General features: G+C 31.8%; 3 protein-coding genes across 3 annotated transcripts; 2 read left to right on the top strand and 1 right to left on the bottom strand.

The window, feature by feature from the left end:
• Positions 1–1,407: 1,407 nt before the first annotated feature.
• Positions 1,408–2,439, bottom strand: LOC144559932 (beta-1,3-galactosyltransferase pvg3-like). Its single transcript, XM_078309099.1, has one exon. The coding sequence runs from the start codon at positions 2,437–2,439 to the stop codon at positions 1,408–1,410; it is 1,032 nt and encodes a 343-aa protein (XP_078165225.1).
• An 11,002-nt stretch (positions 2,440–13,441) lies between these two features.
• Positions 13,442–14,816, top strand: LOC144559429 (fasciclin-like arabinogalactan protein 11). Its single transcript, XM_078308453.1, has 2 exons — positions 13,442–13,935; positions 14,298–14,816. Exons 1-2 carry the CDS (start codon positions 13,492–13,494, stop codon positions 14,589–14,591), a joined length of 738 nt encoding a protein of 245 aa, XP_078164579.1. The 5' UTR covers positions 13,442–13,491; the 3' UTR covers positions 14,592–14,816.
• A 3,238-nt stretch (positions 14,817–18,054) lies between these two features.
• On the top strand, positions 18,055–19,589 carry LOC144559454 (fasciclin-like arabinogalactan protein 11). Its single transcript, XM_078308479.1, has 2 exons — positions 18,055–18,567; positions 19,202–19,589. The coding sequence occupies exons 1-2, from the start codon at positions 18,124–18,126 to the stop codon at positions 19,508–19,510; spliced, it is 753 nt and encodes a 250-aa protein (XP_078164605.1). The 5' UTR covers positions 18,055–18,123; the 3' UTR covers positions 19,511–19,589.
• The last annotated feature ends 6,317 nt before the right edge of the window (positions 19,590–25,906 follow it).

Here is a 25,906-nt window from a genome sequence, read left to right as displayed (position 1 = left end):
ATCTTATAATTTAGATGTACTAGAAGTACTACGTCATATTTTTCAGGCGAAACTTTTTACTGCTGTAAAAAGGTTAAAATATTTCTTGGTGTGTTACTGAAAAAAAAAGAAAATATTTTAAATCTAAGTTATTGATCTCGGTTCAAAAATCACTCTGGATAATAAAAAAAATTATCTTGTTCCTTCTAGTACATTAAAATTCTAAGTTACTCCATATCTCTAGAAGCTATCATAGTATCACAAGTACCTTAGAATTTAAATGTATTAGAATGACCACGATACTTTTTTTTATATTCCCAGAAATAAATAGAATATCTTAGAATTTACATGTACAAATGTAATAGAAAGACCATCAAAATATTCGCCACCACAGATTACGGTCGTGTCAAATTAAATTTACAGAAAATTATGGTTATTCGGCTTTTTTTTTTTTTTTTTGGAGGTATGTCAAATTTAAAAATTTTCGGCCAGTAATGAGTTTGGAACATGGTTTTACTCTTTTGTCAATGGCGTCACATCGGGAAAAAAGAAAAATATACCATCACGGCGCACGCTGGACTTGATTAATAAAACTTGCGTTCATGTCAATACTTAATACTATTTTAAGCGCTAAAAATTAAAAAACACGAAGTCATTGACGGCGGCGCTAAATAGTCACAGACTCACAGGTCAACTAATATTGCATTCAAAATTATCAAAGCACAATTGGGCCCAAAATAGCCCATCTCAGTAACTCCTGAAAATACACAGCTGAAGTCAGTAACAGGGCCCGTGCATTAGACTAAGGGACCAGTCCATACAATAGTTCATTGCTATTTAATGGGCTGTACTAACTCATTCTGTGGGCCAGCCCATTTAACTAGTTGCATGGACTTTGTTGGGCCATCCATTTGATAACCCAGATAGTTTGTTATTTTGTTCAGCATTGCAACTTGCAACAAACAGCGCCAAGGCATCTTCCAAGTTTGACTTTCTGGAGCCACCAGGCAGGCGGCAATACAGCATTTATTGATTTTGCCTTTTCTTTTGAAAGGTGACTCAAAGCATAGTTAGAAATTCTTACACGCAAGATGTGATTCTTTTTAAAAGATTAGAAACTTATAATGGTTTGGAATTCTTACGCGCAAAATGTGATTCTTCATTAAAGATTAGAAATTTATAATTCCTTTTCTCAAAAAAAAAAAAAAAAAATTGAAAATTTAACTGTGCAAATTACAGTTACACGAATGTTGAACCAGTCTTATTCTTCTTTGGTTCTTTTCCTTTATCCCAAGATGCCAGTATTTCAACTTTGACCCGGCATTCCCCCCTACTTGACAACGCAAGACAGTACTTCCATGAAAGATTAAACAAATTGAAGAATGAAAGAAAAGAACAAAATATACATACAAATATACAATCAATCATTCAAAGGATTAAAATATTATTGTAAAGCTTAGAATGTCTTAATCCATGCGTGGCATTGAAGTAGTTGAGAGTTCTAGCCCAGTGCGAATTCTCCTTCAGCTTATGCACTGCCACTGTGTCGGGTACAAGCTCATGCCGGAAATATCCATCCGGAGAATCTCCTTTGTAATCATATAACTGATTTGGAAATCCATTATACCTATTTTTCCCCTTATTTGCAGTATTCAGCCACTTCCCCAACATCACATCCTCCAACCCGATTTTGTTATTGCGTGCAATTTCCGACTCAGCTATCCATTCCACAAGGTCCCACGACAACACATACCCGAAACCTGCCATGAACGTGTTATTCACACCACAAACAATCTGTGCTCCTACACACCCGAGCTCCATACCATAGTAGAGATCCTGCCGTGGCTTATCTCTCAATAACTTAGCCAAATTATCTAGCCGAAAATAGGCATCGTCATCTGTTTTTACAACATAATCATATGGCTGACCATCACCAGCTCCACGTAGCATAGACGGGAGGCTTGACAAGTATGTATAGGTCTTACCATCATTTAGGTTCTCAAAACAATCGAGGATGATGATATCGTTATATTGCTTGATCTCGAGTTTAAGGAATGTTTTTTGCTCCTCATTCATCGAGTGACAAAATACAAAGCGCACATCCACTTTAGCGGTGCCAAGGCTGCGTGCTTGTAAAGAGTAAACCAAGCGAAGTAGGTGGCGCCGTTCATGAAGGTGAGGAACAGTGAGGATGCCGATGAAAATTCGGAGGTTTGTAGATTGTAGTGGAAACGAATCAAGTGCGCTATTTTTGGTCGTAGTGCAAGAAGAATTGGTGAAGAGAGGCTGAAAACCAGAGTTGTCAGAAAAGAAGAAGAAATAACTAAGTATAAGTAGGCAAAAAGGAAGGAGGAGAATTGGTTTAGCAAATGAGAGATTGTTCTTGTGGAATAAATGCATGTTAAGCTTTTGGTCTCCTTCTCTTTTAGCTTTTTGCCTAGTTTGTTGTGATTCATGCATTGTTTGAAGAAGGATGTGTGTGCATTGGTTGAAGAAGGATGTGTGTAAGTTGCAATATGAAACTATGAATCATACGACGGTACAGGGCTTGGTAGGTGCTAAGTATAAAAAATAAGGTTTGAAGAATAAATTTACGTGTATCTTTTTTCCACATGGTGTACTTTGAAAAGGACTGCTCGTCTCCTTGGAATCAAAATGACAAGCAAATAAGCATTAAGCCAAGCCAAGTAGTTGAACGATGCTTGGTGTTTTGTAGCAAGGGAAGAATGGTACTGGTTGGGGGTTACTCTTCTAGCCACATATGTTATAGTATTGTTTAGAGCCACAGAAGATCCTTAAAGCGTCAACTTCTTTTGCTGGTATTGAACAGTCAAACTTGTGGTTTTCTCAGTCTTTTCTCTTGTAATTGAAGGCGCGGCTAAACTGCTAATTAATATTGTGCGCCATCAAAAGGTAAGATTGAGCTATCAAAAGGTCCATGGTGGCGACATTAAGATTGTTACTTTTAGTGTGACTTGTAATTGATAAACAACTCAGAATATAAAAAGGGATAAACAAAATTCAACCAAGAAAAAAAAATAAAAAAATGTATTCATGGAATATATATCATTCCTCAATCGTTAGAGCAAGTAATCTGAATTAATTTTTTTTTTCGAGAATTATGTTGCCATCAGTGACTTTAATTGAAATAAAGGTAATGTCAAACTACTGTTCAATTAGCTGAAACAAATAAAATATTGCCCAGTCAGATAGTAATTTCTTTAATACTTCGCTAAAATGCCCTGAAAGTTTGGATTTCTACAGAGCATCTCGAAAATATTTTCTCCGTATCTAATTTTGTATCATACGCTTTCAAGAAAAAAGATGCTCTCAACTGACGCAAATAATTAGGTTTTTGTTTTGAAACAAAAATACAATAATTATATGTTCAATTCAATTAGCATATAATTTATGAATTCTCTGCAGCGAAAACGCCAAAGGGTTAGCCAAAGTTAAAAAGGGGACAGCTTTTCGAGGACCACATGAAATGATTAAATAAAGTACAGTACATATATTATGTAAGAAGCAAGTACTAGTGACATTTTTTAGACTTAAATTTGAGTCCATATTAATTCTCTTAGCCCCGAACTTCCTGCGACATTTGAAGATGCCATGGGGAACTCAAATCTGATCCGCTTGATTTTTATGCATTATGCATACCAAGATGTTCAGCAAAAATATCACTGGGTGGAAAGATTGTTTATTCAACGATATAAAAGATATTCTTATATACAACACTTTTATTTTTTAATTCACAATGTGTATATTTCAAAATTTTCAAGATCTGCTTTCTCATGAGATCCAATTGCTTCATTTCTTGAGAACAGATGCAGCTTACTTGTAATCAAGGATGGTAAGTTCATATCCTTTTTATTTTTCTTCTTATTTTAATTGGATATGCTACTTACTTTTTCATGAAAGAAAATAAAACATGTTCCACCTGTGGCAGCACACTGCCATGGGATTCTTTTTTAAAAAAAAAAAATAGAACTAAATTAAATTATTTAAACAAAATAAGCCCAAAGAATTTGAAAGTTATAAAAATAATCTTCAATGAAGCAATGGTTCGATGAAAAAAATGTCTTTTGTTCAATGAACCATTGTCTCGGTGGAGCAAGTTTTTAACCTGGCTAGAGTAGATGCAATAGAAAATCACTATCTTACCCTCCATCGAACCACTGCCTCGGTGAAGGGGTAATTTTAAAATTTTCGAATCCAGCAGCCCACTTTCTCCTCCCTTCTCTTCTTTCTTCCTCATTCCTCCCTTCTCTCTTCCTTCCAAACCGTGAAGCTCCCTCTTATTTATTTATTTTTTCTTTTATTCTCTCAAAATATTTTATCATTTCTTCATCCAATTATTCTAAAATTTGTGGATCGTCTAAGAGAATTAGAAACTCTTCAGATCTAACAAATTAGTCCAAAATTGTGCCTCCATTGAACAACTACCTCGGTTCGAGGAGAATTTAAAAAAAATTGTATGATCAATGGTAGTGTCAGATGTGACTGGGTCATAAAGTGCCTCCCCAAAACACTGCTTCGGTGGTGTTTTTTGTAACTTTCAAATCTTGTATTTGTTTTGTTAAGACAATTTTATTTAGTTCTATTTAAATAAAATCCTGCCAAGACATTTAAAATAAAATAAAATAAAACATGTAATACAATGATGCTCAAATTGCTTCAAATTTGTTATATAGTCTAGCTACAGAACATATTTAAAAATTATCTTTTCGATTATATTAACATGTTTGTTAATTATCACAATTATAAAATAAATATAGTTGTCAGTATATCATATTACGAAATAATTTAGTTATAGATGTCCATTTGTAACTCTTCACTAATTATTTCAAAACTTCTTCTTAATTTAATTTTGCCTCACCATATTTATCAATAGAATTAATTTAGATAGTTTGTTATTTACAATTTTTAGTCTATAGATAGAAATTTTGTAAGTTTGTATTATACACACATAAAAATTATTTGAATAAAGAGATAGCTGTCTTTAAATATTTTTGATATCTTGTTTATTTTTTTATCTTCAATTTATAACTTATCCTTCCCCTTTTTTTATTGTTAATTACTCAATGTTTGATGGTGGATAGTTAGACCTAGTACAATATGGGACTGTTTGGCTGCCAAGCAAGAACGGAAATGAATTTGGATTCATATCCAATTTAAATGGTCAAAATACCGTGCGCATGATGAAAAAAAATCTCTCTGAGTGAATCTTTTTCTTTCTCACAGAAACAGTTGTATACCGAACGGGCCTTACAAGGACGGATTTTCTTTGTAATTCAGCTTTCTAATGTTGGGCTTAAAGTTGAGCAGTTTCTGAATTCGATCCGATCGCCTGCACTCCTAAGAAAAATGTGATTGGCTGATTGCTCTTTTGCAATTATTTATTTTTAAAGTTATCTCCAGAACTCAACAAATAAAATATTAACAATTGCGGTATTTCCAAAGCCAATTCGACCGGAGATCAAACTCGGATATTTGGGCCTTACTTTTGGTGGGTTAAACAAAAAATATGGATTCCATTTCATGGTCCTCATTCCACCTAAGTTGTCTTGGCCCAATTTAATTATCAGTTCAATTCAACTTTTAAGTTCGAAAAAATTCTACCAATGGGCTTCAAAAGTATCATTGGTTTCTCATTTTAATTCTTAAAATTTCAAAAATCCTTATTTTTTTAGAAAAAAAAACTTATATGTTATGCTAAATTAGTCCTACCTTAATATCTTTTGAATAATAATATTATTATTGCGCTAAACTGATGGTAGATACATAACAAGAGTACAAGACTGGCATCATGGCATAGATGGCAAGGTGGATTTTTTTTCATCAATCTTTTAAGCCATTGATGATAATAATAAAATCAATTTTATATTGAAAACTGTAAGGGACAAAATATTTTTGTAAAAAAACTTTAATGTTTAAAATGATACTTGATGATATGTGTAATTTACTTTCTAAAGTTTTTAAAGAAAGAAAGAAAAATAGAGAATTGCAAATAAACATTACAAATTTAATAGCCGCTTCCCATGTGATGCCAGCAATAATTCATGCTGGTCAATTTTCAAGAATATGCATCACATTTTTCTGACACCGATACAGAACATTCTAGACCAACCACATTACTTTCTCTTTTGACCCTTAGCAAAATTTATATTTCCTAAACACACTCAAGATCTAGTTTACATGTAGTAATGCGATCCGTGTTATTTATATTATTTAGATACGGTGTGAATAAAATAAAATAAATTATGATACTTGTTGCACGTATTTGTTATTCATTTGAGTTTCTAAATTTTTTCAAGTTATAGCTCTTACCGCTAGACTTTTATGACAGATCTCATGTCACTATTAATTTTGACGTGTGAACATATATCTTTTTGAGGGAAATGGAAGGAAGTGTGAATTTTATATTGTTTATATTAGTATAAGTTACCACTCACTTAATTCATACATGAGAAGGGCTCAAATGCTCAATTGCTTCATACTTCAATTGTACTTCAATATAAATGTCAAAGTTCAAACAAAAGATCTGAACCAACCAACATAATATCCCTGTTAAAATGTGTTTAAAGATCAAATTTTATATTTTTTTTGAAAATTTCTTACTATTTTTTATGATAGGTACAAAATTTCTATTTTCAAAAAATTGTGGACCATCTAAAAACAATGATTTTATACATAATTTAAAAGATAGTAAAAAAAATTCAAAAAACATAAAATTTGGTCTCCAATTATATTTTAACGTGGATATCATGTTGAGCAGTTCGGATCGTCTGTTTGAACTTTGAAATTGAAGATAAAGATGTTGGGATACAATTGGAGCATTAAGCAAGGGGTATTTGAGCCCTTCTCATTCAATAAATGTATATATTTATATAATACACACATATAAATGTAAATATTTTTGTTAATTATGGAATTTGTGTAAATTTAAATTTCTGTAGGAATGACATATGCCCTAACATATTTGAAAATGCATGATATTTGTTAAGACTAAATTTGTTCATTTTTCTATTAGAAGTGAATCAACTAAAAAAATTTAAATTGTATACGCTCCACACTTCTCGTAATTTTAGGCATCAAAGTATGTATTACCACATCAAAATTTGAGGTGGCCAAGATAGGCAATGAGAATGTTAGAAATTGTTATTATGCCTAAAATTTCTTAGCGACCGGTATTTAACAATCTTTGATGAAATATTGAAAAATACTTAAATTAAGTAAAATTTAAAGAATTTTATATATCTAAGAATACACTTAAGACTTTGCACTTGAATTGTCCAATCAAGTGAGATGATAAGATAAAGAAAAGAAAAGAACAATGTCCCTTAAGTAATTAAAGATCTGCAACCAGATGTCAGGGATGATCTAATTTGGAGGTGGACCCACAATCAGGATATCAAAGATTTGGAAAATCAAAGCCTCGCCCGGGATGATAATTTTTGGATGGTTAGCAATCCGAAACAAAATCCTAACGCATGAAAATCTTCAAAAGCGTGGGTGGATGATCGATAGTGAGCATGTATATTCTATGCAGAGCCAATGAAGAGACATCAAAGAATCTGTTTGAGGAATGCCCCTTCACATTAGAATTATACAACACTCTCATAAATCATAATGCAAATACCGCATCTGGGATGGCCACAGAAGCCTACCGTACTGCAAAGGTAACATATGAAACTAAGACAGGCAAGCTAACGAAAGAACAGAAAACAACAATGTTGATAATGCAGTTTATCATGTGGCGAGAGCACTGTGCCAGGTATTTTGTTGATTCAAACAAGACAGTGGGTGATTACTTGAAGAGATCCTTTGGCAATTGAGGTACTATGAAAAAACCGGTACACTAACTTAACAGAGGGGGACCAACACCAAGTGGAGGGCATTGGTTAGTGAAGTGAGGATGGAGGATTTGTGACAAGAGGGATTAAAATGAAGAATATAACAAGAGGTGCAATTTACACCAAGCTAAAACGGTACAAAGCAGCACTGGTATGGTACTGGTACAAACCGGTATGAGTGGGGATGGAGTCTGGCAAGGACCAGATAACAGCAACTGAACAGACTGGTAGAAGCAAACTGCTACAATGATGGAAAAAGTATGCGTATCGGACCGATACAGGTTATTACTGGTACGAAAGGGAGAGGAACCCGGGGCCTTCTAGTGAAAATTGCAAGTGTTAAATGACTTTTCTTTTTATTTTCTATTTTCCCAGTAAGGGACTTCTTAATATTCTCTATTTATTTTATGTTTCGAGCTCAACTGTTTTGAGCATTTTAAATTTTTTGAACTGTGGATACAAATTTTGTAACCGCAATTATCAATTAAATATAAACATGACCCTTATTTTTTCTCAAAAATGTTCCTTAAGTAAAAATAAAAGTGCGTCCGAGGCCATTTGATTATGATCAAACGGCTCAAAATTGGAATCGGACGTGTCATAATATTTTATGGCAGCACATGCATTCTTCTCTTTTTTATGTTATTATTTTTGGAATTTATATGAAAATAAGTATCATACCGCAATTATGCAAATTTTAAGGTCCGTTCCAGAAAATTTCAGTCCTTTAAATTATTGTAAACATGAAATTAGACCACACCTGCAGTTCTTAACTGGGGATTAGTTGTCCAAGTGTACCTTTATAAATAAATATACGTTGTCATGTACTCATGTGACCTTCATGCCCACAAAATACCTTTTTTATTTAAGAAAAGGAAGTTGAAAAAATTGTTCCCTGACCCCATGCGTATAACTACTCTTGATTGGAAAATTTAATTATGGTGTCAGCGCATCACAGTTTACTGGCAATTTTGTTCTGGTAGGAATCACTAAACGCAGAGAACAAATACAAAATTAATTATATGACTAAAATTATTTAATATTATATTGATAAATAATTAAATATTCATCAATTAATGAGTGGGATAAATATAATTCTACATATGGAATAAATTATTTATTTGTGATCTATCTAATTCTCAATATTTTTTTTTATGTTATTTATTATTTGATAGCATATGTCTTGGTTTAAAAGTTAAATTCTTTCTTCAATGAATAATTTTATATTTAAAACAAAATCCGAAATATATTTTTGATTGTAAGAGAACTCTCTAAACAGAGCACCACAAAGAAACAAGAAGTAGCATATTCACGTTGTGTTTTCGTAAATTCATTTTTTGTGTATCTATTATACTTTCATTTTTTTTTTTTAAAAACTCAAAAAAAAACTTATATGTTCAAATAAAATCACTAGATATGATCTACATCATATTCTCTATTTACATATAAAAGATCATGATATTTCAATTTTATATTTGTTATCAAGAGCTTGCAAAAAAATGCACTGATGTGATTTATTTCAATTTTCAACTTGTTTATTCAAATACAAAAATTAAAAAGTAATAATTTTGTCGGTACATATTAGAGAAAATAAATTAGATCACATTTAATAATTTTATTTTGATGTATATTTTTTATAATTATGTTATTAAAAATTGAAAGAGTAAAGTCAGGATAGAGACAAAAAAATTGAAGAGATTTGAAATTTGTTTTTCATAAGACATTTTTGCATCCTTTACGCTGTTTGAAATAATGCTTGTCATTGTTTGAATTATGTAACTGGAACGGTCCAAAAAAGAATAAAACCAGTAGAGACAGAAAAAGAAAATCCGAAAAAAGAAGCATATCTACACCACCCACCAGATGGAATCAGTTGATAAATAATTATATGATGATTTAAATCAACATATTTAATTTGACAGTTCAAGTTAAAGAACACCGCAAATTAAGAATTTTTGCATAAACCATAATTAATAAAACAAATTTTACGGAATCAATATGATTGGTTTTTTTTTTTTTCAAAAACCACAAGGACCGTGGGGTTCCCACGGTCTCAAAATTCCCTTTTCCCCAGACCGTGGGAGTCCCACGGTCTCAAACTTTTTTTTCGGTTTTCCCAATCCTTCGCATGCCGCACAATTTTTTCTGCCGCAGAAGATCGACACAATTTTTTCACAATCCCTCCAGACCGTCCGCTCCCCACGGTCTTCTTTTTCCTTTTCCCCAGACCTTGGGAACCCCACGGTCTCCTTCTTTCTTTTTTTCTTTTTTTTTTAAGTAAAAATCTATGTATATACATATATAAATTTTGAATAAAAAATAAACTGAATATTGATATATAACTTAGAGTATAACTAGTGTGTTCTTAAGTTAATAAAATATTTTTGTGAACTCAATTCTAAAATTTATCAAATTAATTTTTTTTTTTTTTGATGAAAATATCAAATTAATTTTAAATAACAAATTTGAACTGTTGAAACACATCTATTTTATAAGTGATGCATCTACATACAAAAAAAATTAAACTTTCAAATTAATTTAGTATAAAGTCAGTGGTCAAAATTAGAAACTTTATAAATTAATTTTAATGCATTCTAACATTTCTTTACCACTTGACTCTATACAAAATTATTCAAAAATTTAAAAACTTTGTATTTAGATACATTATTCATAAGATAGATGGATTTGAACGGTTCAAATTTGTCATTTGAAATCATTATGATAAATTTTAGAATTGAGTTCACAAAAATATTTTATTAACTTAAGAACACACTAGTTATACTCTAAGTTATATATCAATATTAAGTTTATTTTTTATTCAAAATTTATATATGTTTATACATAGATTTTTACTAAAAAAAAAAGAAAAGAAAAGAAAAGAAGGAGACCATGGGGCTCCCAAGGTCTGGGGAAAAGGAAAAAGAAGACCGTGGGAAGCGGACGGTCTGGAGGGATTGTGAAAAAATTGTGTCGATCTTCTGCGGCAGAAAAAATTGTGCAGTATGCGAAGGATTGGGAAAACCGAAAAAAAAAAGTTTGAGACCATGGGGCTCCCACGGTCTGGGGAAAAGGGAATTTTGAGACCGTGGGAACCCCACGGTCCTTGTGGTTTTTGAAAAAAAAAAAATCAATCATATTGATTCCGTAAAATTTGTTTTATTAATTATGGTTTATGAAAAAAATCCCGCGCATCCAACCGAACCCCTGTGATTGTCTTAGCAAACAAAAGCTGCCAGCTACATTCAAATTTGAGTTCTTAGTTCTTATAAACTTTTACATAATAGTCCCGCAATAAATATCTTGTCTGTATCACAGTATCAGCAATTTTATTATTTAATCATATCCAGTTTGAAGACCAGCATTTATTATGGAGATAGGATTTAATGATTTATAGATAACAATTTAGTTTGATAATTTTAATAATATTTTTCAAATTAAGTTAAAATGTTTTAAAAGTACAAAAAAATCTTTAGACATATTAATTATTTGTTTTATAAATTTGTCATATATATCAAATTTTACACAATTTGATCAAATTTAAATGTCATTAAATATTCCAACAATCTCATCTTACTATTGGTTTAATAAATTAATTTATGAACAAATAATATTAGTCATATTATTCTATTATTCTTATAATGCATTCAAATATTATACCGAATAATATTTGCATAACTTCACAAATTTATTTATGATCTAATAATGACATATTATGACATTTTATTTTAACATTTCATCTCATGTATTATATCTTGTTTATTTGTTGTGCTTAGGTATGGAGAAATTCCTACATGGTTAATTTCGTTTTCTCTATTACACATAATTTCAATATTTTAAAAGTTTACTAATTTATTTTAAATTTATATTATCCTTATAATTTATTAATGGAACTTGTATTGTTGTAATAGTACTATTTTCTTTATTAAATCGTTTTTTTGGGGAAAAAATGTGAAAAATAGTTCAAGTTATCACCTGCTCGGATGGATTTCATAAGAAAGTATAAATGAATTGTCCCAAAGAATCAGAGTACCCATGGAATCATATCAACAGTGGAAAAACTAGCCAAGTTATTAACGGAAAATGTCACATGTTTGATGACTCGATTTATACTGTTAATTTCTATTTTATTCTGAAAAAAATATTAATCCAGTAACAGACTAACAGAGAAATAGAAAGACAAGCCACTGCCCTTCTTTCTTTCTCAAAGGATGCTCAAATCATGCCCGGTAAAATAATGTTATCAAGACAGCAAAAATATGATCTACTGCGGCTATAAGCTTTCTAGCACTCCGTGTTATCTAAAAGCATTGACCAGAAATAGAACCGCACAGTCTTGCGCACAGTTGTGACAACATACAATCCGACTTCTGTAATTTTGAGAATCTTATTTATCGTTTAGGTTATTTTGTTTTTTAAAGAAAAGTAAGGATGGACAGGTAGTAATGTAGTATATTCGCTTTTCTGAGCCATTATCCAAAGCCAACCAGACAATACCAACTCATTCCAGCAGTCCACTATGTATCCACCTCTTAATCAATTTCCTCTCAATTTTGAGATTATTGGAGCTATCCTTTTCCCACAAGTGGATCCAATTAAGTAATTATATAAGTGATTAACAGATTAGGGGTGGAATTATTAATTCATAACAGGGGTGCTAAAATTAAATGAATAATACATTGTTGGTGAAAATTGAATCCAATATCTTTACAACCACAAAGTAAGCTCTAACCACTAGAATATAAATAAACATGTGATATTTTATGAGGGGCTAAGTTATATAAAATGTTCTAAAAAAAATTAAATTAAATTTCAATATACATAACTAAAATTTTAAAATCGGCTTAGCACCCATACATGTTAATGTAGATCCGCCTCTGAAACAAATATATGGTATGTCTTTTTACCTAATGGATCAAATTCACATGAGATAAATGATATGATACTCCTAGTAGAAATAAGATTGTTTTTGTTCTATTACAACTTCATATGTGTACATACTAATAGTGTTAGAGTGTCGCATGTATTCATTAGTAACGTACTGAGTGAGAAATTTTCTTCAATAATGTCAATTTCAAAATATTGGCTAAAAGAATTAACTATTTAATACACATACAAGTTAAAATTTACAAATTTTAGTAAGATTATTTCACCACACCTGCCAATTATGTGTTGCAACGTACAGGGGTGGAGTCAGACTTTCTGACTATAGAGACCAATCGTAAATGGGGATCAATCATATAAAATTTGTATGCTGTGAATGAGGATCAATGTACTGTATGCGTAGCATTTTACTATAGATTATATAAAAAACCGTATGTAAATATAAAATTTTTGAAAAACAATGGGATCAATTACTCCCCATTAACTCTTACTCTCTCCGCCTCTGGCAACGTACCACTGATTTTTGTAATATGTTTTATATTCAATTGCATTTTTTTTTGTTTTTTTTGGAGGTGAAGCCCGTAGGCTAGAAAATTGCATCTGGCAACGACTTTTTGGTAGAACAATGGATATCTCCATTTATCATGACCGGAGAGAACAGTTACAAGCTCTAACAGTCTGACCGCTAGTGCCACGCTTATATCAGTATCACCACCCCCATTATGGCATCCTCACTCCACTACACTGCAGATCAAAAAAGAAACAAAACCAAACAATGGCCAGCTCTTGCCATGCCTCTCTCATCTCCCTCTCACTTGTACTCACAATTCTTAGCTTCTCCAATGCACAGCCCGCCGCACCCGCACCAGGTCCCGCTGGCACACCAAACCTCACCGCAATCCTTGAAAAAGGCGGTCAATACACTTCGTTCATTCGCCTTTTAAAAGAAACACAACTTGACAAGCAGATCGAGAGCCAGTTGAACAACTCCTATGCCGGTTTCACCGTGTTGGCACCCACCGATAATGCATTCAACAGCCTGAAAGCTGGTACGCTCAACTCTCTGTCACAGACAGAGCAAGTTGCCCTGGCATTATACCATGTTTTGCCCCAGTACTACAGCATAGAAAATTTCCAGACAGTGAGTAACCCGGTGCGAACACAGGCTTCGGGCAGCAATGGCGTCTACACTGTTAACATAACTAGCGCTACAAATCAGGTAATCATCAATTGAGTGCAACTAATTTTTACAATGCATTTTTTTCTCTGTATCTTAACAAAATGCAGAAGTTCTAACTCTAATGTACTTATAAAATTAAGTCAATAGAAGATTTAAATCCATGACCTCTGGCTTGTGGATTAAATTATCTTTCCACCAGCAGCAAAATGTTTTTTAGTTGTTTGAACGATTCTCGACATGCTCGTAAATTAAATTAACAGGGGAAGTAAGTTAATTAGATCATACCAGAACAAGAGAAACAGAGCGCTTTGTCTGTACACGATCCTATCACGCGGGAAAAGGATCCGGATATACTGGAATTTAAACTTTACATTGAAAAAAATGAGCTTCTTCTTTAACAGGTCAATATTTCGACCGGTGTGAATGATGTAACGATCTCAAACACTCTACGTTCAACCTTTCCACTAGCAGTTTACTCAATCGAAAAGGTTCTACTACCGAACGATCTGTTCGGTGCAAAGCCGCCAGCACATGCCCCACCGGCACCGGCACCAGCAGGTAAGACCTCAAAGTCAGACACAGAGGGACCGAGTGAAGCTGGTACAAGCACCAGTTCTAACTCAGCCGTTGGGATAAAGTGGAGCTCCTTAGCAGGACTTAGTCTTGTGGGTGCAACTTTGGGTGCTCTGTTGTGAGGAATCAGTCTGAATTGATCATTTGTTCTCCTTTTCTTTTGTCTTTTTTTTCTTTCTTTTTCTTTTTTCTTTCCGGGTATTAATTTCAATTGGATTGGAATATTGGATGGGGATATCGTCGGTGGCGTTAATAATTGAATGAAAGTGTACTTGCTTTTGGTAGGTGGTGTTGTATTTGAGAGGATATGTACATGATTGGCGTGAAAATATTGTTCATTTCTTTAATTCTTTTTCATGTTTTCTTCAAGGGGTTGGTATTTTGCATGTGATGAGGTTGGTTCTTTTTTGTTCTCTTATAAGAAAGAATTTTATATGCATGCAATTGGAAGAAAGATGCTTGAACAGTAAATATGGATTTAATACATAAACATGCAATAAAAACCACCGATCAAAGTTATCATGCACGGTTCAACTACAACTAAAAACATATAATGAATATATACATTATGTATTTAATTAAATTCTTATCTTGAGCTGGTCAATCATAATTATGTAAACAAAAAAATTATACAATCGGAAACCATTGATTTGAAACAACTCAAATTTAACACTTATTTAATTTAATAGAACCAAAGTTTATTTAATTTGATACAAGCTAGCATAACCGTCTGATTTATACTGGAAACCCTCAAAATAGCAGCCCCAAAAAATTAAAATCCTTATGATTCGAGGCATATATTTATTTAATGCCTAAAATGCCTAAAGTACAACGAACCTTGAAATTAATCGGTCCAAAACAATTCGAATCTGATACCTACCTAAACATAAAAGCAATCGAATCTTATTTAATCTATCTCAAACATAACTATTGATTTCTCAATTTGCCTTGTCTAGTTTTGTATGACGGGGCCCTAATTTGCAAACCATGTGTTTTGCATGACGGGTACACTAATTAGCTTGATCGGACCAATGCGAGTCATCCACCTTAATCAATCCTTATTTAGAAAAGAAAACCACTACACACATGACAATTTTTTATACAGTTTCTAACCTAATTACTCAAGTCATTTGGAATCGACCAGCTAACCGTCGCACCCATCGCGCGCCATGTTTCCACAATAGCCCCCACAAATCCTTGCAATATGATCACATGCCTCAATCCATGCATCTTTGTCAAAGGAGATCACATTTTCATTTCGATTCCAGAATTAAAGTACCAAATTAATACCTTGAAAATAACGAGGAAAAAGATCTCGAGTATATATAGAGTGTTTAATTAAGCGGACAATATCTTTATTTATTTTTTTGTTCTTGTTCTTGTTCTTGTCCGCTTAAAAAAATTATCATAAATCCGTGAAATTACAAAAGAATTAATTTGTTACGTAGGATTTAAAATTGGAATGAATTACCAATGTAGATACTCTTAGTGTGTAATTTCTCGTACAGAAAATAATATTTAATCAGCTTATATTAGACCTAATTAATTATATAAATCTTCACGGTTGTTACGATTATTATATGCAGTAACAAAAAACGCGAGCTTTAAAAATATTGGAAAAATACGAGCGGGTGCTATTTGATGCCAGAATCGTTCATATTGGAAAAATCAAACAGCCTAAGAAACTTTATCCAGATTAAAGCGATGTTTTACCAACTATATTTAGTAACCTTTTTGATCGGATAATAACATTTGAGACCCCACGGTAATAGTCAAACAGCAGCCAGTAGCCTCCTTTTCAACCACTAAAAAAAAAAAATATATGCTAACCTCCACCGACAAAACTTGGGATTTCTTTTTCTTTTTAAATAATTTCATGAAATTTCCTTGTATATTTCTCCTGATCAATCTCTCCGTATTTGCCTCCGGATAATAAAAGCAAATTAAGTTGTCACAACTTGCATGCATGTAGGTTTGACTTGCACCCTTCCAATTGCAACTTTCAATTTCAGAATTCAGGCACGCTCACTGACAGCTCATCTGGATCATAGTTCAGATTCTCTCCATTTTCATAGAAAATAGACTCTTATGTCCATTTAGTTTTATTTAGTTTTTATCTTGATCATCAGTTTAATAATTTGTACGAGTAGTATATATTAAAGAGGCTTGTGCCTATGGATTACGGGTAATGATATTAACAAAATAGTTTTTACTTCAGGCAGTGCACTAACCATATCCGGTTCTGTTTTGATTCTATATTCCGTGCGCTGTCTTAAGCTAAACTTGCTCTTACCCATGGATTACACCTATTACACGCACTCACGCAGTATGAAAGTACAAGTTAATTACAAAATGAAAATAGCTTCTTTTAGAAATATATATAGGAAAACAAAATTATATGCAGAGATGCCAATGAATTTAGTTTTTGTCTAAGTTCTAGATCCAGCACTTCTTCCTAAATTTTAGACATATTTATCTGATTCTTGTCTTTATATCTAAAAATTAAGTTCATGTTTATTTTATTACACTTTTAATCAAGTTCTATCTAATTCTATCTATTCGGTCTTAAATTGTTTAATTTTTTTAAATAAACAAAAATATCCTCAATATATCTATTGAATAATTAATTTTATATTTTTTAGAAGTTTTTTTTATATTTTAATTGTAATTTTCAATTTAATATTAATAGGAACACATTTTATGGATAAGCTGCATGTGAATATTTAAACTAAATATTATTGGTAGTATACTGAAAAATAACGAGTGAAAAACACATAAATATAATCTTTAATTTATATTTCTAACTCTCTTCGAACATATACGTTTAAATTTACAAGAAAACTAGTAGATATTTCAAATAAAGCATATACATATATATATATAACTATATGCAGTATGACTGGGTATTCTAATTAAGTCAAGCCTGATATCAGTCTAATTCAGGGGCGGATCTAAGACTTAGTCAAAGGTAATTAAGTCACCCTTATGATTTTAAAATTTTAATTATATGTATAGAAATTTAATTGAATTTTATCTTCTTCTTTTTTACTTTTTATATAGTCTAACCACCCTCAATAAATGACATATGTTTAGTTGTAACTTAGTAATTAAAGTTTTATTTTATGATGGATTCAAATCCCACTCAATACAAAATTTTCTAGTTCCACTTCTGATTTGACCCTATCCATCGATCATCTTAATCTAATAATTAGTAGACAGAGCATAAGACTTAGACAAATAAAGATGAGCTTGTTGAGCTATGGAAATTTTTAATATCGATCCCTGCGCTTCTATAATTAGTATGAATTAATTTGTATTAAATCTCTTACTTATATATTTAGTTTATCATGTTAATTCTTTATATCTGAACAAATTCCAATTAAAGATAGAAGTATGAGTACAAGTATTTAAGATTCATTAAAAATAGCACAAATGATTAGGGATATATATATATAGTAAAAATGTTCAAGGGCATCCTCCATTGTTTCCCCCAACCGGAGAAAACCAACATGAAATGGTAATACATTACTCTTTTCTTTTCCTTTTTATAAAAGTAATGCATTACTCACCGCACCACTCCACTGCATATATATCAACATATTCCCCTCTTCTCAGTCTTGCCAGAACTTGACAAATCACAAACCAGTGCACACAATGGCTTCATTGTTAAACATCTCCCTTTTTATCCCCTTATCCCTCCTCTTCTTCATTACAGTGCCATCCCTGGCGCAGCCAGTTGCACCAGGCCCCAGCTCACCACCAAACAACTTAACTTACATTTTGGAGGCCGGCCGTCAATACACCACCTTCATTCGCCTCCTTACTTCAACCCGTGTCGACGTGCAGCTCAATAGCCAGCTCAACAACTCCTTCAATGGCCTCACATGCTTTGCTCCAACCGACAATGCTTTCAGCAAGCTTAAATCAGGCACGCTCAACAGGTTGAGCGAACAGGAACAGATCGAAGTTGTGTTGTACCACGTGCTTCCGCGGTTTTACACCCTGGCCATGTTCGGTACCACAAGCAACCCTGTCAATACGCAATCATCTGGCAGCGAAGGTGCCGATACCCTCAACATAACTAGCTCTACTAACCAGGTAATTAATTAACCTTTTCTTGCTATTACTTACATTTTGTTAGTCGTAACTAGAGGAGCTTTAGTGTGCTTAATTTTCTTTATTTTTATATATATTCTCGGATTTTGGTACTTAGATATGTAATGTAACTCTGAATTATCTGATGTGTATTTTTCCTTCAGTTCTTTTGTTTCCAACTTTTAACCTTGATTAATGTAACTGTAGATCTGCTTAATTATTGGTCAACCAAAACTGGTGCAACTTCGTAATTAACAAATAAGATGGGAGAGGGTCATTGACCAGAACCGAGAAAAGTAGCCATATTATATGTAGTTTCGTGCAAATAAATTTCAAACCTAAGAAAGGTGCAGCTGTGTATTTTTACTTTAAAAATAAAGACTGTTTATGTTACATATTAATTTTTATTATATATTTTGTATGCACATGTCTTCACTATTTTGAAGATCTTCGCATAAATAACTAGCTTCATAATATTTTTTCATATTGATTTTTTTTTGGAATTGCATGATCATATTGGAACGTTAGTGCTACACCACATAATAATACACCTCAATAGTCAATAGTGTGTGTGTGTGTGTATATATATTTCATATTTGAGCCATTTAACTAAATTTTTTTTATTGCAATAATGTAGGTCAATATCTCAACTGGGGTCGTCAACACGACAATCACCAATACAATGAGCTCTTCCTTTCCACTGGCCGTGTACTCTATCGAAGACGTCCTACTTCCATACAGTATATTTGGTGCAAAGCCACCTGCTGCAGCTCCGGCACCAAAGCCGGCCAAGTCGGGTGACAAAACACCATCTACAGCGGAAGCGCCATCCGCTGGAGAGAACTCATCAGACAAAAATTCGGGGATAAATAGCAAAGCCAGGGCCATGCAATGGACTTCTTTTGTGGGGTTGATATTGATGAGTGTTATTTGGGGGATGGTTTAATTTAAGGAGATTGAGGTCATTCTAGTCATTTTTTCGTTGTATTGAATATTCATTTCTCCATTTCATTGGATTGTTGGTTTATTTTGTTTTTTTTTTCTTTCTTTGGTCGAGATAAGTGTGCTTGTAATTACTTGCCAATTAATTTATTATCTCTTCTATCTTTGGGCGAACCACTTTTGTGCAACAAAATTTTCCTTCATTTAGTTCGACTTACATCCTTGGTATTTATTTCCCATATGAAATTTTCTGGGGTCATTACAGGATATAATACTCCTAATTAAAAGTAAATAAAGATGCATTCGTCATTATATTGAGTAATATTGAGGTGTAATTTTAATTAATAATTTGTAAATCACAAACTTAAAATCAACAGCGAGGCAAGGTCAATAATGCAAAAATATTTGCTATTTTCAGGACAAATGCGAGCAATAATTAACATTTGAAATTTACAGGAGGTGCATGTGTAAAATTCTTCACTATATATATATAGCAATTTTTTAAATGCTCACTAGCTAGCCTCTACTGATTTCTACTGCTGATAAAGATTCTCAGTATTAAATATTAATTAATTATAAGAAGTTTAGATCAAAACGACGTAGACACATATCTGGGGAAGACGACAAATCACATGAAACACTTCAAAAAATAATAATAAGCAGCTTTAAACCATTTAATATGTTATATGTGCGTTGAATGAATCAGGGTGGGAATAATATAAGCACTTTAATGACTCAAGTTTGGGGCTCTTTAATTTCTCCAATTAGTTTAATTAATTGAATCCTTTATGAGCGTTCTTATTGGTGAGATCTCATCCTAATTGATAATTTTTTTAGTTTTAACGGCTTGACTTTATACGGACTAAATTAATTTGAAAGTTTAAAATTTTCGTATATACACACATTACTTATAAGATAGATGAATTTCAAATAGTTTAAATTTATCATTTGAAGCCAATTCGATAAGGATATAGTTGAGTTTACAAAAAAACTTGATAAGCTTAAGAACACCTTAATTCTACTCCATACATCTATATATAGTATTATAATACAGGATAATTAAATGTATTGTATCCTTCTTGATTAGAGAGATCAGGCACAAAAAAAATACTTTGCTGTCCTTGAACAATCATGATTTTCTGGCATACTTCTTCTATTATATTAACTATTTATTTTCACAGAAATAACTTGAGGATAAATTCTAATAGGGGGGCCCACACAATTTTGATGTGTATTTTTTAATTTTGGGTCTAAATTAGTCCGGTTTTGACTTGTGATTTTTTTTTTTTAGAAATACAAACAAATTTGTTTGACATATATTAATAGATTTGATGTTTGGAAAACTAGTATATAATTTGTATGTAAATTAGACTCAAAATTATACACTTAATTAGATTAAAAAAAATAGTAGTCAATATAGAATATATCAAAATTAATTACCTTCGGTGAAACTTGCCAAATTTATTTAAAACTGAGATAGACAATTTTTTTTTTTTTTTTTTTTGAAAGCTTGTCAGCAGCTGACAAGTAATTGTATTAATGTTAATAAAAGTTATACATTTGATCAAATAGAGACACGTACAATCTCATACCGATTGTCCTTCCTAAAGCCTATTGATTGAAAGAAATTACATTCCCTCTATAAACCGAATATGCCTCTAATTTAAAACCAAAAAATGTTAATTGGACTGCAAAGAAAAACACATTCTCCCTCACACTCAGCAAAATTGTAACCAAAGAGTTATCTCGTTTAGCCAGTACCTCCGGCGTAACCCTGTTGCCTTCAAATATTATAGCATTTCTTTGCTTCCATATCATCCAAGCCACACAAATAAAACTAGCAAGCCATCGATTGTAGAATATACACCCTTTCCTTTTTGCATCTGTTGCTGATTTCTCCCATATCTGTTGAACTGTCATGGCCGGTGTCATGAGATTACCCACTCCGTTTCTTGCCACTGCAAACCAAACCGCTACCGAATAGGGGCAAAGGTACAGGAGATGTAACACTGATTCTACTGGGCAGTTTCGACATAAGACACAATCTGCCTGTATGTGCATTCCCCTTGTTCTCAACGCATCCCTTGTCAGTAGCTTGCCGGATATAACTGAATATGCGAAAATTTTAACTGTCTGAGGAATCTTACATCCCCAAATTGTGTTGAAAGCTGCCTGGATGCGGCCCCCCTCTGTCAGAACTTTATAAATGGATTTAAGAGATAGACAATTAATGACGAACTGTTTTTGAAATTTCATTTATTTAGTAATTAAGAACCGATATATATATATATATATATATATAGGCTGCGGCTAATTTGCTGCCGGCAGCATTTCTGCCGGCAGTGCTGCCGCTGTTTTTTTTATTTTGTGATGTTCAAACAATAAATCCAAACCGTTAGATATTTAATCTATATTATAATCTACTTGGAGACCAAATTTTACATTTTTTGGAATTTTTTTACTATATATTAAGCTGGTTTGAAAACCGCTGATTTCAATGCTGCAGAAATTTACTGAAATCAGCGGTTTTCAAACCAGCTTAATATATAGTAAAAAAATTCCAAAATATATAAAATTTGGTCTCCAAGTAGATTATAATATAGATTAAACATCTAACAGTTTGGATTTGTTGTTTGGACATCACACGGCTAAATATAGCCCCGGCAGCACCTCTGTTGAAATGCTGCCAGCAGCAATTTAGACAGACCCTATATATATATATATAGAGAGAGAGAGTTAGGCTGGGGTGCTATGGATAGCATAGCGGCCTCTATGCTACGGCTCAATATTCGAGTTTTCAAAATCCAAACGGTCGATCCGAACCGTTCATCTTATTCTCCATATTAATATCTGCTTGGAGACCAAATTTTACATTTTTCTGAATTTTTTTACTATTTATTAAGTATTTTACAAAATTATTGATCCAACGGTGGCTGCACAAAACAGTAAAACCGTTGGATTAGCGATTTTCAAAGTGGCTTAATAAATAGTAAAAAAATTCAGAAAATTATAAAATTTGGTCTCCAAGCAGATATTAATATGGAGAATAAGATGAACGGTTCGGATCGACCGTTTGGATTTTGAAAACTTAAATATTGAGCCGTAGCATAGAGGCCACTATGCTATCCATAGCACCCCAGCCTAACTCTATATATATATATATATATATATATATGGCAGATGGTCAGTCTATCTCAACAACATGCACCGTTGACATTTCTATCTTGCCAGATCAATCTCCGTAAGGAAATAATTACACATGATATAGTGGTATACAACTGTCAATCTGCATTGTTATTAATTTGGTTAAAATTATCTTCAGTATAGAATATATTGATCGGTAGGTATTGCCTACTCACCTTCTAAGACAAAGATATTGGTTTTCCAAAGTTACTCAATTCTTTGCCTACCATCGCCAGTTTATTTGATTAATTAAATACCATCGCCAGTTTTTGTTCTCAATGAAAGAACAGTTATGCAAAAGTTCCCTGTGTAAATGAAAGAATATTTATGTAATGCAAGGAATTTGAGAAGAGACTATTAATTATATGCATTAATATCTTAAAATTATACTGCATATAATATATAGCTATTTTCGTCAGTTATATATTCATCTAAAGTGGTTTTCTTAATGTGATATATTTTTTAGCTATTAATTAGATAAACATATCATGTAGACTTAGTCTATTTTTTGAACTAAAAGCAAATTGACCCTAAATAATTTACTATATTTTTTGAATAAAATCAGATCGGCCTTAAATAATTAGAATGACGTTTTATTGCGTTGTGGTTATTAATTAGACTTTAGATAATTGAGGAAAAATGAAAGTACATTTTAGTTGCAAATGATCGAGCATGTTCACTGCTATACATTTTCAATGTTACGACCTACTATCTAATTATGTCCACACACACACACACGAAGCTAGGGCTGAAATTTAGTGGAATTCGTATCCTCTGAGATATCTCTACTTTTGCGTGTTTTTATGGAAAATCTCAACCGTTCAAATACGTTATACACGAATCCCAAAGCACCAATTATACTGTCCCCTGCGCTACACTGGACACGTCGGTCACGCAAAAATTGAGATATCTCAGAGGATACGCACTCAATTTAGTGAGGATTAAAGTGAGCTATTCCCTTCTTCGTTTCATTTTACCCATAATATGTGCTAAATTCTATTAATTTGACCCCCTCTAGATTTTTTTTATTATTCCTAGAGGGTTGATTTTTAGAAATCGATGTTTCAAGTACCATATGTCGGTTATCACTATTGTATAATTTTTGATTTGTGTATCCATTCATGCGTATCGCTAAATAAATAGAAGTTAGTTAAGTCGGTAATTTAATATGATCAAATAGGTACAACGACTCCCGTATTATTTTACCTTAAGTTTTTTATGGAAGTTAGAACGGCGTAGAATTTTCATCGAATAAACAAAATTTAATTTTTAAAAAAATACGTGATTTATTTTGAGAAATAACTAACACACACACCAAGTTTGCATTTTGCTTAAACCATGTTCCATAAAAAAAAAAAATCAGCGGAATGATAAAAATTAATATCTGCTCTACAATCTATTTCGAAGGGACCAAATTTATTATTTCGGATGATAAAAGGGGCAAAATTTTCACATTTTTTTTTTGTTATATACCAAGTAGCATCTAAATTATCCTTTTTTTTTAAATCCCTTACAATATCAGAGGCCATTTTTTTAATACCCCAAAAAAAAAAGAAAAATTATAAAAATAACCTCTGTTGTGGGTTTTTTTTATATATGCCCTGACCGCCTGGATATGGGGCGGGCCAAAATTTTAGCAAATCGCCCATTATGGGCGCTTCATGCCATTACCAAACAGCCCATATAGTGGGCGGTCCACTTTTTTTTTTGAAAGTTTTTTTTTTTTTAAACATAAATTTTTTAATTTTTTTTTGTATTGAAATATTAGAAATGTTGAATATATTTCTTTAAAAATGGATGAAATACAATATAATTTGATTTATTAGAAACACTGCAACAACTAACCCGGATCAATATTTTTCAGGCCGGATTTTTTGCGGCTGTAAGAAAAATTAATATATTTCTTTATGTGTTATTGGACAAAAATAAAAATGCTTAGATTCCGAGTTATTGATCCCGGTTCAAAAGTCACTTCTATGTAATCTAGAAAATATTATAATCCTTCTAGGATATTTAATTTATAAAAAGTTGTATCTAGAGAATTCTTTTTGAATAACAATTATTAAATAACTTAAAGTTTTTATTTTTTTTTCAAAAATAGATACAACTTTTCATAAATTAAATGTTCTAAAAGGAACACAATATTTTTTAGATTACATAGAAGTGACTTTTGAATCGGGATCAATAACTCGGAATCTAAGCATTTTTATTTTTCTCTAATAACACATAAAGAAATATATTAATTTTTCTTACAGCCGCGAAAAATCCGGCCTGAAAAATATTGATCCGGGTTATTTGTTACAGTCTTTCTAATAAATCAAATTATATTGTATTACATCTATTTTTAAAGAAATATAGTCAATATTTCTAATATTTCAATACAAAAAAATTAAAAAATTTCTGTTTAAAAAAAAAAACTTAAAAAAAAAAAATGAACCGCCCCTGGCTGGGGCGGTCTGGGATTCTACTTTTTTTTTGGAAGTTGTGTTTTTTTTTTAAACAGAAATTTTTTTAATTTTTTTTACTTTTTTGTATTGAAATATTAGAAATGTTGAATATATTTCTTTAAAAATAGATGTAATACAATATAATTTGATTTATTAGAAAGACTGCAACAAATAACCTGGATCAATATTTTTCAAACCGGATTTTTCGCTGCTGTAAGAAAAATTAATATATTTCTTTATGTGTTATTGGACAAAAATAAAAATGCTTAGATTCCGAGTTATTGATCCCGGTTCAAAAGTCACTTCTATGTAATCTAAAAAATATTGTGTTCCTTTTAGAACATTTAATTTATGAAAAGTTGTATCTATTTTTGAAAAAAAAATAAAAACTTTAAGTTATTTAATAATTGTTATTCAAAAAGAATTCTCAAAATAGATACAACTTTTTATAAATTAAATGTCCTAGAAGGATCATAATATTTTCTAGATTACATAGAAGTGACTTTTGAACCGGGATCAATAACTCAGAATTTAAGTTTTTTTATTTTTATCCAATAACACATAAAGAAATATATTAATTTTTCTTACAGCCGCGAAAAACCCGGTCTGAAAAATATTGATCTGGGTTATTTGTTGCAGTCTTTCTAATAAATCAAATAATATTGTATTCCATCTATTTTTAAAGAAATATATTCAACATTTATAATATTTTAATACAAAAAATAAAAAAAATAAAAAAATTTATGTTTAAAAAAAAAAGTGGACCGCCC

The sequence above is a fragment of the Carex rostrata genome, chromosome 9 (assembly GCF_964058835.1).
Source record: "Carex rostrata chromosome 9, lpCarRost1.2, whole genome shotgun sequence".
NCBI lineage: Eukaryota > Viridiplantae > Streptophyta > Magnoliopsida > Poales > Cyperaceae > Carex > Carex rostrata.
Note: the sequence above shows the minus strand (reverse complement) of the source record. Positions and strands in the feature narration are given on the sequence as shown.

Coding starts and splice junctions, on each gene's coding strand:
- LOC144559932 (XM_078309099.1), bottom strand. CDS start 2,439: ATGCATGAATCACAACAAACTAGGCAAAAAGCTAAAAGAGAAGGAGAC.
- LOC144559429 (XM_078308453.1), top strand. CDS start 13,492: ATGGCCAGCTCTTGCCATGCCTCTCTCATCTCCCTCTCACTTGTACTC. Junction 13,936..14,297: donor TAACTAGCGCTACAAATCAG/GTAATCATCAAT, acceptor CTTCTTTAACAG/GTCAATATTTCGACCGGTGT.
- LOC144559454 (XM_078308479.1), top strand. CDS start 18,124: ATGGCTTCATTGTTAAACATCTCCCTTTTTATCCCCTTATCCCTCCTC. Junction 18,568..19,201: donor TAACTAGCTCTACTAACCAG/GTAATTAATTAA, acceptor GCAATAATGTAG/GTCAATATCTCAACTGGGGT.